The sequence below is a fragment of the Lepidochelys kempii genome, chromosome 2 (genome assembly GCF_965140265.1).
Source record: "Lepidochelys kempii isolate rLepKem1 chromosome 2, rLepKem1.hap2, whole genome shotgun sequence".
Taxonomy (NCBI): domain Eukaryota; kingdom Metazoa; phylum Chordata; order Testudines; family Cheloniidae; genus Lepidochelys; species Lepidochelys kempii.
Window position 1 is genome coordinate 69,967,116 of NC_133257.1, and position 14,658 is coordinate 69,981,773.

At 40.7% G+C, this 14,658-nt stretch overlaps 1 protein-coding gene and 1 long non-coding RNA gene across 8 annotated transcripts in view; one reads left to right on the forward strand and one right to left on the reverse strand.

Annotated features, from left to right (window-relative positions):
* Nucleotides 1-758, forward strand: part of LYPLA1 (lysophospholipase 1) — a 43,445-nt gene extending 42,687 nt beyond the window's left edge. For all 7 annotated transcript variants that reach the window (XM_073331175.1, XM_073331172.1, XM_073331170.1 and 4 more), the window contains one exon: nt 50-758. In XM_073331175.1, the coding sequence (XP_073187276.1) occupies nt 50-103 (54 nt within the window). In that variant the 3' untranslated portion in view covers nt 104-758. The remainder of the gene's footprint in view (nt 1-49) is intronic.
* A 4,033-nt stretch (nt 759-4,791) lies between these two features.
* On the reverse strand, nt 4,792-14,329 carry LOC140906711 (uncharacterized). The gene is made up of 3 exons (XR_012157214.1): nt 13,132-14,329; nt 10,136-12,419; nt 4,792-10,046 (listed from the first exon to the last, which is right to left on the reverse strand). It is a non-coding gene; the product is annotated as an uncharacterized lncRNA (long non-coding RNA).
* Between the last annotated feature and the right edge of the window lie 329 nt (nt 14,330-14,658).

Here is a 14,658-nt window from a genome sequence, read left to right on the forward strand (position 1 = left end):
AATATCTTAGTTGAACACTTGTCTAATGCATAATTTTGTTCTTGAACAGGAGATGATGGATGTAAAGAAGTTCGTTGACAAACACCTGCCACCAGTTGATTGACAAGATTTGAGTTGCCTTTTGTATAAAAACACCAGCATCAGCTTTGGTAGAATGTGTTAATCTTTTCACATGCCCAGTTCAAAAGCATTATTTCTACACCTTCTGTGTTGCAAATGTATACCAAGAACACGGACTAAGTAGTATATTTCACAAGTAATGGTATTCTTTCAAGTAAATCATACACTGGTGGGATTATAGGGAATGAGACAGCTAGATAGTGTGTCAGAATGTATCTGAGAATACAATTTTAAGATGTTTCTGATTTTTTGATTGCACCATTTTTAAAGCAGTCATGTGGCTAATTAAACTCATTTTGGTTAAATGAGCTGTTTAAACATGACCAGCTTGTATGCTTGGGATATGATGTATTCCTAATACTTGTTGAAAGTATATTAAGATACCCTGATATATATCTTGTACATAAAATGTGCAACATGTAAAACATAAGAGGCATGTGATGGTAGAATGAATATTAGTGAGGATAAAGCTTTAAATTTTAATGGTTTAAACATTGCTACTGCACGTGAAGAGGGTTGTTCTCTTACCTACAAATGAATACATACCAATGACTCTAGTTATAGCATTTATTCCAGTCTAGTTTTTAACCTTACAAATAGCGTCTGATGTCAGAAAAGAAAACACTTGCTATCTCATACACCCTCTACCCCCCAAAATGGGTTGACATCACAGAAACTAAGGGGACTTAGGTGTTTATCACTAGTCCTGTGTTTACCACTTATCACAATTTGGTGATAGCTCACATTTATTAGTGTAAATTGATCTTTGATGCTGACTCATGAAACTGAGGTTTAAAAGAAATACATGAAACCTTTCCATTTTAAGATTCTTGTTTTCATATTGCATGTTTTTCCCACACTGGAACCCTCATGGGTTTTGTCTTGTGTAGCTTACTGAATTTTTTTAGAAGTATTGACAATGTATTTTACATGAGCAATTCAAGTGTCTTGTTTTATTTTTCTGCTTTGCTCCAGAATAATCAACTGGGAAAGCAATGCAGATGTTGCACACAAATTATGGGTATTGTTGAACAGACTCCTCTACAACATTGGTATTTAACTACTTTTTATTTCCTAAGTGCTGCAGTATGAATGTAATATGGAATTGTAATAACTTAGTCATTATAGTGAGAAACTGCCAACTGTTATTTCTTTACTTTGATTGCAAGTTCATCATGGGACGTTAGCTTTTGTCTAAAAAGGAAATGACATGTATGACTTTCCACACGTAGGTGTGCTCCATGTTCATCCAGTGCCCTAGAATATTCTAGGAATATGAAAATGGGTCCTGTCAAACCTTTGAAACAGAAGGAATTCTATATCTCATGGAAGTTACAATTTTGGGAATTTGTGGTATAATAGAAACTGATGATACAAATTCAGCAATAGATTAACTGTGTTGAAATAGTGTCCTGCTAATAGAAAACTAGAGATGAAAGATCATTTTAGCAGAAAGATGAAATAGATGATCAATATAGGATTCCTTCCTAGCTTACTTTATAGTATTTTGTTCAGTCAAGTTTTAAGTGTCTGATGTTGAACCTAATACATCTTATTTTGGGAAATTATTTCCAGATAGCCTGAATTTTTCGTTTTAATTTCATCCCATTACCCCAATAACTACATACATCTCAGCTTATCAAACTAAATAGAATATTTCTCCATTTGATGTTTGCACACTTCAGCTATTTGGAGACTCTCATGCTCCCTTCTTAGCCAATATATACATATTTTAACTTTAATGCTTGCTTATAATTCTCACACACCCTGCCTCTGACTACTGTTCTCTAGACATCCTACAATTCATCTTTCTGGTAGTGTGATGCCCAGAAGAGTACAATATTCCTGTCTTGGTCACCCCAAAATTGTACTGAGAAGTATTATACTTCCTAGCTCAGAAACATGATCCCAAAACTGCATTGGATCCTTTTACAATCATTTCATGTTGCAAACTCATATTTAGTTTGCTTACCACTATAATCCCTAATTCTTCCATTATTACTGCTTCTGGCTCTTACTCTGTCATGTGTGTTGAATGATTTCTTCTCAGTATAAACTTCTCTTCCAAACTTATCTGTGCACATTTCTAATTTCCAAGTCCTTTTCTGTTATTTCCTGTACTGCTTGCAGTGCCTTCAGTTTAGTATTGGTTAACTTCATTAACAAAGATATTAAAATTAGACTAGTTTTAGCTCTGTTACCTGTTGTATCCCACAGTGTTTTCCCCAACTTTATACATTACAGTCCACTGTTAACTTTTGTTTACAATGTGTAGCCAGTTTGTTGTCCTCAAGGGTTCCTGTACAAGTCAGCTTGAATTAATTTTACATTAAAACACATTGTCACTATCAAATGCGCTACTAAAAATGAATACTAATACTGGATCTACTGCATTGTGTGCTAATTTTGTCCAAATATCCAGTCATATCTAACAAGATTTATCTTTAAACAGTAATGCTATGCTGCTGCTTGTTACCCTTTAGGGCAGTAGTCACCAACCCGTAGATCACTATTAAATGGTCGATCCTGGAGACTCTCCCAGTCGATGGTGATCTCCGGCCACTAAAAGTCTGGTGGTGCAGCAGGGCTGCTGCTAAGGCAGGTTTTCTGCCTGCCCTGGCTCCACGCCGCTCCCGGAAGCAGCCAGCACGCCCCTGTGGCTGGGGAGAGGACAGGGGTCTCCATGCGCTGCTCTTGCCTGCAAGCACTGCCCCCGCAGCTCCTGTTGTCTGGGATCGGGGAACTGCGGCCAATGGGAACTGCAGAGGTGGTGCCTGCAGAGAGGGCAGTGCTTGGAGCCATGTGCCCCCCAGCCCCACGCTCCCTTAGCCCTGCTGCGCCACCGACTGGAAGCCGCCCGAGGTAAGTGCCGCACCCCAGCCCTAAGTGCCCTCCCGGAGTCGGCACCCCATACTCCCTCCTCCACCCTGAACCCCCTCCTGCACCCCAAGCTTTTGCCACAGACCTGAGCCCCCTCCCAAAGCCAGCACCCCATACCCTCTCCTGCATTCCTCACCCCCTCTTGCACCCCGGCCCAGGCTCAGCCTAGAGCCCCCTCCTGCATTCTGAACCCCTAAGGCCCAGCCCAGAGCTATGCCCCCTCCTGAACCCCAACCCTCTGCTTCAACCCAATGAAAACGAGTGAGGGTGTGGGAGAGCGAGTGATGGAGGGAGCGGGGGGAAGGGGCAGGGTAGATCCTGGATTGCACTTGAATTCAAAAAGTGATCTTGAGTATAAAAAGGTTGGAGACCACTGCTTTAGGGACTAGATTCACCAAATCTGGTGCAAATAAATGTAAACTACTACACTTTGCATCAGTCTGGCCCACTGTGCTCCAGGAAGAGATCCTTCAGTTTTTTCCACCAAGGAGGACTGCTGTGTAGCAGTGGGGATCAGTAGGAGTTTGATGCTCGAAATTACTTCAAGGATACCTTTGAATCAACACATCTCCCTAGTTAGTGCAACATGCTTCTTGGGCTGTGCTGGACCTTTGTACCCTTTCAGATTGAAGGGAGGTTGTGTGGATTCTTTTGCAGCAGGAGCCTCTTCACTGGCAGACATGGCTACTGAGAATTCCTGCCAGGATTAGCATATGTGCTAGGTTGAATGAGCCCAGACAAGTGATCTTTTTTCTCAATATTTGTTCCATTATTTTACTAGGGGATAGAAGTTAGACCTATGGGATAGTAAATACCAAGATTGCACATTTGAAATCAGTACTGCACGTTCCTAGAATTCATTTTGTTTACTTAGATTTTATTCTTCTCACCCAGACAGAGGAAAGACATCTACAAACACTGTTAAGCTACTGAAAACAAAATTTGCTTTTTCTTGTCTGCATTTTACCCCCAAGAAATAGAGACCTACATTTTTGCTGTGACATTAGTTATGTAAAAAGAAAAGGAGTACTTGTGGCATCTTAGAGACTAACCAATTTATTTGAGCATAAGCTTTCGTGAGCTACAACAATGAAGTGAGCTGTAGCTCATGAAAGCTTATGCTCAAATAAATTGGTTAGTCTCTAAGGTGCCACAAGTACTCCTTTTCTTTTTGCGAATACAGACTAACACGGCTGTTACTCTGAAACCCATTAGTTATGTAGATTCCGAACACTAATTAATTTCAAACACATGCCTAATTTTTTGTTCAAACCAAATTAAATGTTTTGTTCAGTCGGAAGCTTTGGACCTGCTATTTGAATATTCAGTTTGTTTATAAACACAAATTGGGTTGTGAATTTTTGGACAAATCCTGCATCCATTACTGAGGCAAAACTATTGATGTCACTGGGAACATTGCCATAGTGAGGGCTGGAAGATTTGGTCTTTACCTCTTACCTTGTAAGTATTATATAATTGCACACAGTGGGTTGCTGACAAATACTATATACTAGTTACAGTATATTAGAGTTGTTAAATGTATTCTCTCTATGAAGTGTATTGCACTTCATAAAACTGTTAAAATGCATCTTTTATATATAGGCGTTACTTGACACATAATGGATATAATTTTAAGAATGTACTGTATAGGATGTTGATAATGAAGCCATATGTTTAAGGCCCGGGTATCTTAAATTTTATAAACAATCATTTTAATGCTTCAATTTCCTTTACGTTGAAGAATATAAGCAGATGTTATTTAACGTAAAAAATCAAGATGTTGTTACTTAGTTTACTCATTTATTTATGGTAAGAAACCTTGAGCTTTGTTGAAATGATTTCTATAGTAGGAAAGTGTAAAAATCTTTGTTTCTATAATTGTGAAATAAACTTCAAACAATCAGTGTTTGGAAAAAGTACTTTCAGATAACAGTTGTGTGGTAATAGTCTTTAGAAAGCCAGCTTTCATTAACAGTGTGTAATAGCAGTCACTTCAAGGATGTGGGGTATTTTATTTTATTTTTTGGGCGTTTTTTTAAGTATAATTTGCACTCTCCATCAGACAAAGAAATTGCTGTTTCCCTCTACTTGGAAGGAAAAACTGTCAGTCGGCAACAATTTATATATTTCTGTCACCTTAGTTCTGAGGTATAATCTAACTTTTTCATCTTCACACTCCCAGAAAGGAAACTGAAAGAAAATGAAACAAAGTAATTTTTTAAAATGCCCTGAGAATTATGTTGCTTATCTGCCTGGTTTTTGACTAACAAACAAGAACTTCAGTCTTCCTTAACCTGCTGTATTGGCATAGCTTTCTCCAGGCACTTCTCTGCCTTAAGGCAGGCATTTTTTCAGTAATACAGTTTTCAACATCCTTAACAGTTACAATTAGTATTTTCATTTAAAAAATCAAACAGGAAACTGCAAAGTAAGAGGCTGTATGTGATCCTAGCAGCTGGTTCCATTCTTTGATTGTTCAGTGATGTACGTACCATATGGTTACTATATCATGAGTCATATGAAGGAAGGTCGGGTAATCATAGGGAGGGAGGCTGTGATGAGACAAACTGAAAAAAGGGAAAGAGGGAAAAAAAAAGAAAAGATAAAGTTCAAAATGTATGGACTTCTTTTGTTTTGTTTGGAGCATTCAGCATTAGGATGTGACAAATCTGCTTTTTTGTACTCAGATACCAAGTAGAAGCTAACAGTGACAATACAGTAGTATGTGTGTTTAAAATTTTTTTAACTTTAAAAAAAATGTATGTTTAAGCAATTATACTCAAATTACAACACTTATATTTAAGTGCTGATCTCTATTGTCTTGAATGCAAATACTGTGTTTAAAGCACTACTTGGGTATGTAATGGATATTACACCCCTTTCCAGCATTCAGTACTAAATTGCTGCTTAAAACAAAGTCTCTCAGCTTCCTATTTAAGGATAAATGTAAAAAAGGTATTGAATGAGACTCAAAATCTTCTCCATCCCTAAAGGCAATACTGCCTTGGGTAACTCTCAAAGGCAAGGCTAATCACTGAAGATGATCTCTGACATTGAAGTCTTTTTTTAAAAAAAAGCCTTCAAATGTTAGCTCTCGGAGCTAATTTTAGAGTACTTCATTATCCCAAAAATGGTTTAGATACATCATTCAGTTACAAAAGAAAAAGTAAAGAGGGGACAGGGATAAAACTATTGGTTCTACTTTAAATTGACTTGTTGGGTCTCCTAGAGCCAAAAAATGTATGCTTTTGGAAAATTCCTTGGAAAATATGCCCATTCCTTCTTTGAGAAAAGATGTGACTTCTACTGGCCAGTTTACATAAGTAAGTAAGTTTATATAAGATACTTCAGAAGTGGCTGATCATGCCATTTCTGTAAAAATGTGAGTAGGTATACTATATTTCTAGTAATGGCAAAAAAAAAAAAGTGCAGCTTGAGATTGATCAAACACTTAGTTTTGTGCTGTTATAAAAAAGCAGTACAGAAGCATCACTCGTCAGTTGAATAGGATTCTAAACCCTGACATTCTCAGTGGAGTCTGTGTAGGGGAAATGCTAATGTATTGTATCAGAAATGTGCATCAGTTACTAAGAAGAAAGATCCAGGTTAGTTATAGAGTAAAGATTATACACGGATGGTATCGGATATTGAACTTTCAACTAAAAATATAGATAGGTATGAAATTGCGGATAAATTAGCAAAAATTTAGTCAGTTTTTAAAAAAGCTTTGAAAATCTCATGGACCCAAGTGGTCAGCTGTCTTAAAATTGCCACGGTGCTGGCTTCCTGTTTGTTTCTGTTGTATTTGATACTTAAAGTTTAGTGATATATTAAGTGTTGTGCATCTGAGTTAATGACTCAAGATTGTTGAAATAACAGGCTCAATTGGAATTATTTAATCTAAGATTATCAATCAGATTAGTACAACACTATACAGAAAGTAAGAGATACATACCACCCTTTGTTGTCAGACTAAGACCTGGATAGGTATCTCTCCTGCATCTGGAAGGGCTGTGCAGTTTTTATTTCCTCGGCTAAGTTCCCATATCAGTATCATTATATAGAGTTTCAGACAAAGAAAACCTTGTTGCCAAGAATATTCACCCAGAAACATATTATGTCATTTCTATACATTCTCCGTTTATCTGATTTATGTGTGAAGGTATGAGTATTTACAGCTGGGAGAACAAACAATTCAAGATATCTTGCCGTGGGTCCTTCTTACCCCACCATCATTCTTCCATAGTAATTCCCCAACAGGAAACATCTGCTATAACAATCATCCCTTATTAGTCTATACATACTTACGTCAGCATTATATGTGTGTGTATGTATATATATAAGTTAAGGAGATGATTTCCAAGAATATCTGGATTTGTATAGACATGAAGGCATCGGAGATTGTTAAAATATAGATAAATTCCTGAATAGGGTTAGTTATCGGTCAAGGACCAGTATTCTGGGCCCTAGAATTCAGACATACTCTTTGTTGAGGTTAAAGATTCTAAAGAATAGTTTGATTGTGAGATTATATATATAGATAGATAGATAAAAACAAAGAACTAAAAGTATTAATATTTACTAACAGGTACTAACAAGAGTATACTGTAATTTTTGACTACACCGTCTGATATTTCAATGCAGGTTTTCATTAAACTTTAACATTGGCCTTTTATCAAATCTAAAATAATATAACTATTTGCAGCTGTTTTCTTAAATAATCTTTCATAAAACACATTCTATTTCCACCATTCTTGCTCATTTATTGTGCTCCGTTCTTAACCGTTTTAGAAGGGTACAAAATAATGTTTAAAATAAATAATATAGTAACTGCATATGAAGCCAATATTTCAAAATAAAGAGCAGGGAAAGATACTCTGGAACAAAGCTTAATAACGTTAGCTACATGACCAGGTAACTTGCTCAGTACTTCAGCTTTACAAGTGAATCTGCTGTGTCATTTACAAGCATATCAAAGCAAATAGTAAGACTTCATTTATTGATTTATTTTATATACTTGCCAAGAAGATTATACACACATTCCCTGTTTAAATTTAAACTAGCTTTCAAATGCTAAAGCAGCTGCATCACCCACAGGGGATTTATTGCAATAGAGAATCCATGACACTAGCTGCTGCAGTAGGGAAGGGTGGGACACATGATCATGGAGTGACAAGTAATGATTATTGTTACCCCTCCAGAGCTATTTATATATTTTTCTATTAAAAATACATTTCCAAATTAGTTACAGCTACTACTGGAGATTTCAAATGAAAATATATTTATTAGCAGCACTCTTACAGATTATAAAGTGGTATTGTACAAACAGAACCTAAATTTTGTTGAATGAACTAGCTAATGAAGTATAAACAGATTGAAAGGGACACATGCTCAGCAGAACCCTCTCTTGTATGGTGTGTTTGATTTACATAAAACTAGACATGCCTCTCCTGAGGTATAATAGATATGGCCACTAACAAACAGCATACTACTTCAGAAATTACTGAGAAAGTGCAGCAGGTAAAAAATTAGCAAGCTACCTTCTCACCCCACCTTCCCCCATGGGAGGACTGTGGCTCCTGGGGCAAGTCCCAGAGTTGATTCAAGGTAGACTGTTAGTCTTTGGTTTGATGAACCTAAATTGCTGCTGTTTCTGAGATTTAAAGAAGGTCTCTATCCTGCACCCTCTGTAGGTGAACGAGAGAGGGTTGTCTGCTTGTAACTAGCTATATGTTCCCAGATCATGGAATATATCACCATGCAAACTTTTTCTCTTTTTCTTGGACAAGATTAAGATTTACGATCTTGGAAAGTGCCTTTTTACATGTGTGACGGGTTCCAACCAGGGTTTCACCTGAAACTGGGGTACCACTCAGCCCTCCAACTCATCAGCCTGGGTTTCCTCTCACACGGTGTTGCTGTGACAAGTTGCAGCCCGCTCCCAGTTTTACACACCCAGCTGCACTTGCATGCAGGCTCTGGCCAGCCACCGCATGAACCAGCAATAGAGAGGCTACAGCCAAAATAACCCCCAGTTCCCTAGTGTAAGACCCCAGAGTTGTACCATCCCACCTGGTCAAAACCCCAACCAGTATGAATTTATTATTCAGTTCACCTGCTTTTGATGTGGAGAGGAATATGCAACAGCCTTTGCTCATGGAGCTGAGATTTTCCCATAGACACTTCACTCAAAGGTACACTAGTTTAGAGCCCTGCCACCCAAGGGCTTCTGCTTCAGCCTCGGGCGGTAGGGTTTGGGTGTCGTCCCTGGTTATTCCATTAAAATGGGGTTGCATCCTACTTTGGGGTTGTCATAAATATAAAGGGAAGGGTAAACACCTTTAAAATCCCTCCTGGCCAGAGGGAAAAACCCTTTCACATGCAAAGGGTTAAGAAGCTAGGATAACCTCGCTGGAACCTGACCAAAATGACCAATGAGGAGACAAGACACTTTCAAAGCTGGAGGGGGGGAGAAACAAAGGTTCTCTCTGTCTGTGTTGCTTTTGCCGGGAACAGAAGAGGAATGGAGTCTTAGAACTTAGTAAGTAATCTAGCCAGATATGCATTAGATAACCTCCTACAGGCTATTAAATGACACGCAGCCATGCTGTACCAAGCCCAGCCCGAGTAGGGAATTCTATCCTACTTGATCCTTAGTAAGTCGTCTCCTATCAGCAGGATTTGGATCTGCTAAGTAGGGGAGTTTGTCTACGCTGCATTTCATCAGCAAAACTTTTGTAGTTCGGGGGTGTTAAAAAAAACACACACCTGAACGACAAAAGTTTAACCGACAAAACGCACCAGTGTGAACAGCACTCTCCTGCTGACAAAGCCACTGCCGCTCATGGGAATGGAAGTTTTTTGTTGGCACGACAGCTCTCTCCTGCTGACAAACAGCAGCTACACTGCATGCCTTTTAGCGGCACAGCTGTGTCGCTAAAAACCTCGTAGTGTAGCCATAGCCTTAGTAACGCCCCAGCCTCTTGTCTTTATTTTCTTCTCTCACCCTGTTGATACGTTATCTTAAGGTAGCATCTAGTGTCCTCCTAGAAAAAACAAAAAAATGTGAAAAATGTGCTTGCTGTATGCAAAACGTGTTGTCACTTCAGCTGTGTTCCTTGGCAGCTTGTTCTACCTTAGGATGCGGATGCTGGTGCAAAACAACAGCCTGTTCCAACAGCAGCTGAAACAGACTAAAAAAATTAGTGTTGGACACGTGTTTGTCAGCAATACAAAGTTACTGGCTAAATACAAAGCAGATAATAGCCAATTCACAACAAACATTGATTTAGCAATTGTACAGATACATGAAAATCATCCAGAAATCTTTGCAGCAGATTGCACAAGTAATGGGAGCTGTGACTATGCTGAGCTTGTCTAGATTATTATTTGTTTTCATCTTCTGAAAAGGAAGGTGTATGAGCAGAAGCATTGCTACAGCCATCAGCATTCTGGTCACTAGTCACTCTTCCCATTGTCTTTTGAATTATTTTCTGGAATTTTCTTCAGTCCACCAGTCTGGTTGTAAGGTGTATGCATGTAATACTCCAAAGCAGCTGGCTTGTCATTGGCACTGGGTAGCATTTAAGTTACCTTGCTATCATTTCCTTACCTATTACAGGATGGACATTAGTAAGGTTGCATTTGCAGCTGCTGAGGCATGCAGGGTGGGTTTTTTTTTTGGGGGGGGGGAGAAGACATTTCCAATAAGCAAAAGCTATTTGAAAATGGTTCACTAGGCCTGAAGACTTTCATTTCATTCTATTCACTTTTTAAACTTGTTCAGGCTAACTCTGATTAAACACAATGGCTATGTTTACACTAGTTTTATTTTTTGTTTCGCACTAGTGCTGCCATTCATGTAGCTTGTCTATTGCCCCGGCATAGACTGGCTGCCAACATTTTAACTGGCTCATCTAATGCTGGTTGGGAAAATGGCAGCTGCCAGCAGCCTGTCTACACTAGAGCTGCTGCTGGTGGAACTGCAGGGGGAGGGGGGGAGAGAGAAATTTTAAGTAATAAGTCTAGAATAGACACAGCTCATTAAGACAGGAAGTGGTTGCTACCTAGACTAGGGCATAGTTTCCCAAAAGGTTTGGCCCCATCCACATTCAAAGCTGAGTTAAGCCTGAATCAGTCCAAAACAATGTTTTAAAGGGTTTCATCAAACATGGTGTAAGCCTCAGCCAGGCTTGCTTACTTAGAATCAGAGAATATCAGGGTTGGAAGGGACCTCAGGAGGTCATCTAGTCCAACCCCCTGCTCAAAGCAGGGCCAATCCCCAATTTTTGCCCCAGATCCCTAAATGGCCCCCTCAAGGATTGAACTTGTAACCCCGGGTTTAGCAGGCCAATGCTCAAACCACTGAGCTATCCCTCCCTCCCCAAAAACTTTTCAAAATCTGGCCCTTTTCTCAGACAGGCCACTTGACTGTTTTTCTTAAAAATTCCCACCTTTGCTACCACTGGTGGAAAAACAAAGTCAGCTATAGGCACAGCCTCAAAACTATTTCCTGCCCCTGTAACCGCACAGGCACTAGCCCCACTCTAGCCTAGCTGCTGTCATTTGAACCAATGTATCATTTCACCTGTCTTAGCCATGTCTACACTACAAACTTATGTCAATGCAAGTTACGTCAGATACACCCGCCTCAGTACATTGCTTGTGTGTGTGAATACTTGGCTCCTTGCATCAGTGGTGCGTGCACTCACCAGGAGTGCTTGTATCAGCATAGTGTTGTACACCAGGGATAGGTATCCCATGGTGTATGTTGTGACCTAATAAAAATGAATTATGTTCCAAATAATAGAACTTTATTCTGCAACAAAATCAGTGCAATTTGAAAACAGATATAAAAAATGTAATTTAGTAAATTTTATTAAGAAAACAGAAATTATGAAGGGGAAAACATTCATCTCTATTTCAGCTACACATACACTAACCTGTGAAAGCCACATTTAGTGTACCTGAAGCTCTGTTTGTCTTTAATTTCCCCTGGGGTGGACGGTTAGGGGTAGTGCAACAATCCCTGATGCCCCACAAAATATGTGTGTGTGTGGGGGGGGGGGGGATTTTGGGAGGTCCTGATATTGAGTTCTCAATGGGCTGCAGAGGGAAGCAAGCCCAGGATCTATAGCATCCGTGTTTGCTGCCTGAGAAGCCTCACTATGTCTCGGTGCATCTCCCTCCTTTTCTTGCTGGGACTCTTGAGCCTTTCTCCTCTCCACTTTTTCCTTCTCCAAGCTGCCTACAATGTTCATTCTGCAATGTTCATCCCTTGATGTGCTCATGGTCCAACGCTGCACTGGCTTTCAGATCTCACTGAACTTGTCATCCCAAGTCCTCTTCTTTCTCCTCCTTATCTGACTCGGGTGTTCTGTGGGTGTGAAGGGGGAACCCTAAAGGCTAGGCAATGGCAGCTGTTGAAGATAAAACACACAGAGGTACCATTGTCAGTGTATACATTAAAGAAAGCAAAACTTAAGATGCTGATCTCACTTCTCTTGCTCCCCTGAAGTTTTAAGCACTACATTCTCACTTCTTCTTGGGATTGTTTGTGCACTGTGCCAGTCACAGCAGCAGCCAGTGACTGTGGCCTGCCTGGAGTTGGGGAAATGACAGGGGAATTGTTCAGTTACATTCTAGTAGAAAAGGGCACTGACACTGAAAGTTGGCACTATTTTCCACAGGTGGTGATGATTTATTTCACATCTGAGGGTAACAAAGGCAGAGAGAGTACAGACCTGTATGCTGTTAGTCTGTGTACTGCAGCGGTGCCTGCTGAACTTATTGCTGAACGGTTTGGGAAAGCATCTTACCACAGAGGAAGAAATAAGACAGCCCTCCCTACAAACTGTTGGCAGAGGATTTCAGAGTACCTCTATGAAAGTTTCATTGTGACCTCTCAGGAGGATTCAAGGGCATCATGTGCCCAGCGTACGTAAACAAACTGCTCCACGTGGCCACCCCCTGCCTAAACCTATAAGGGAATGAGAAGCAGATAGCAACTCTACCTCCCTTGGTTGTACCACTACCTTTTCTAGCATGAGTTAATTAATGAAAAGTCAAAACATGTATCCTGCTACTTTAGGAATGCCACCTCTGTAATTGAAAATCTATCTATCTACTTACCCTTCCCTTACATTGGGCTCGACTGGTGAACTGACTAGACTGCAGTGGGGTCAAAAACAGGTCCTGGCTTGCTGTGTACCTGGATCCCCTGGGCACCTGTCGCCCATTATCCTCCTCCTCAACCACTACCACCTCCTCCTCCTCCTCCGTGTTCACAGCAGGCGTCTGTGACTCAGGCTCCTTGCAGGTATCCATGCTGCTGTGGGGATTGGGGGCGGTGTCTCTGTTGAGTATAGCATGCAGCATGACACACGTAGTAAAAGTTGCAGGTCTGCAGCTTAGTATCACATCCATTCGTTGTCCTCCCTGGCCTTCTGGTATGCCTGCTGCAGCTCCTTGGCGACACTGCTGCTAGTCCTTGTTGTACTCCTTCTCCTGCATCTGCTGAACAATCCACTCATAGATGTTGATATTTCTAGGCTGGTTTGGAGCTGTGCCTTCATAGCCTCCTCTCCCCATATGACCAGAAAATCCAGTATCACCTGTCTACTCCAGACATGAGTGTGCTAGAGCATGGAGCCAGCATAATCAGCTGGGTAGTTGCACTCAACAATGGAGAGCTGATAGGTGTGTTTGCCAAGTTGGGCAATCAGGAAAAAGGAGTTTCAAAAATTTGTGGGGCCTTAAAGAGGCAGGGGGAATTCTGGTCTCCATGACCCCTGAGCAATGGAATTCACATTGATGACCAGAGCAGTCCATGTGAGGCACTGTAGGACAGCTGCTAGAGGACAGTTAAGGTCAAAATAAGTAACACAGGTTCTATGCTTGCATTACATTCACCTGAGTACATTGATTGTGGCTTTAAGCTGCTTGGGGAGATGGTGTTACTATGTCGGAGTAAGGGGGCACTTATGTGGTTGGGAGACCAATTTAAGTGTACATGTGCAACTAGATTGACGTAAGCTGCCTTGAATCGACCTAACTTTGTAGTGTAGAACAGGCCTCTGTGTAGCTGACAAGAGGAGAGTTAAAACACAGTGTGGCCAGTCTACACAAGAGCTAAGGTTGGCAATTTCCAGACTAGTGTGGACACAAGCTCCAATCTCAGGTTTGGTCTATACTAGTTAGGTTGTGCTCCCCCTGATGTAAGTGCCCTACTCCACTAACAAAATGACAAAATAACTCCACCTCCACAAGAGGCATAGGGCTTACGTTAGTGTAATTAGGACAAGCCAGTGTCCATGTATACGCTAAGGGTTACTTACCTCAGCTGTTCGCTGTCATTCTTGTGAATTTCATGACTCCAGCAGGGAGCCATGAAATTGACCAAAAAAACCAAACAGGCTCACAGCTCTGGTGTCACCCTGAGGTGACTGGGGCCTCCAGCTAGAGCGTTGCTGCTCCTGGCTCCCCACTCCAAGCCAGGCTGTTGCCTCCACACTACCCTTTTAAAGTCTGTGAAAGCACTCCTGGCAAGGACGGACAGAAGGAGGGTAGTGCGGACAGGACCGCATTTACTACAGTGGCTGTAGGTGGACTTCAGTTTGTAGCGTCGAGACGCCCTTGGTGAAGTAAAACCAACAAGGG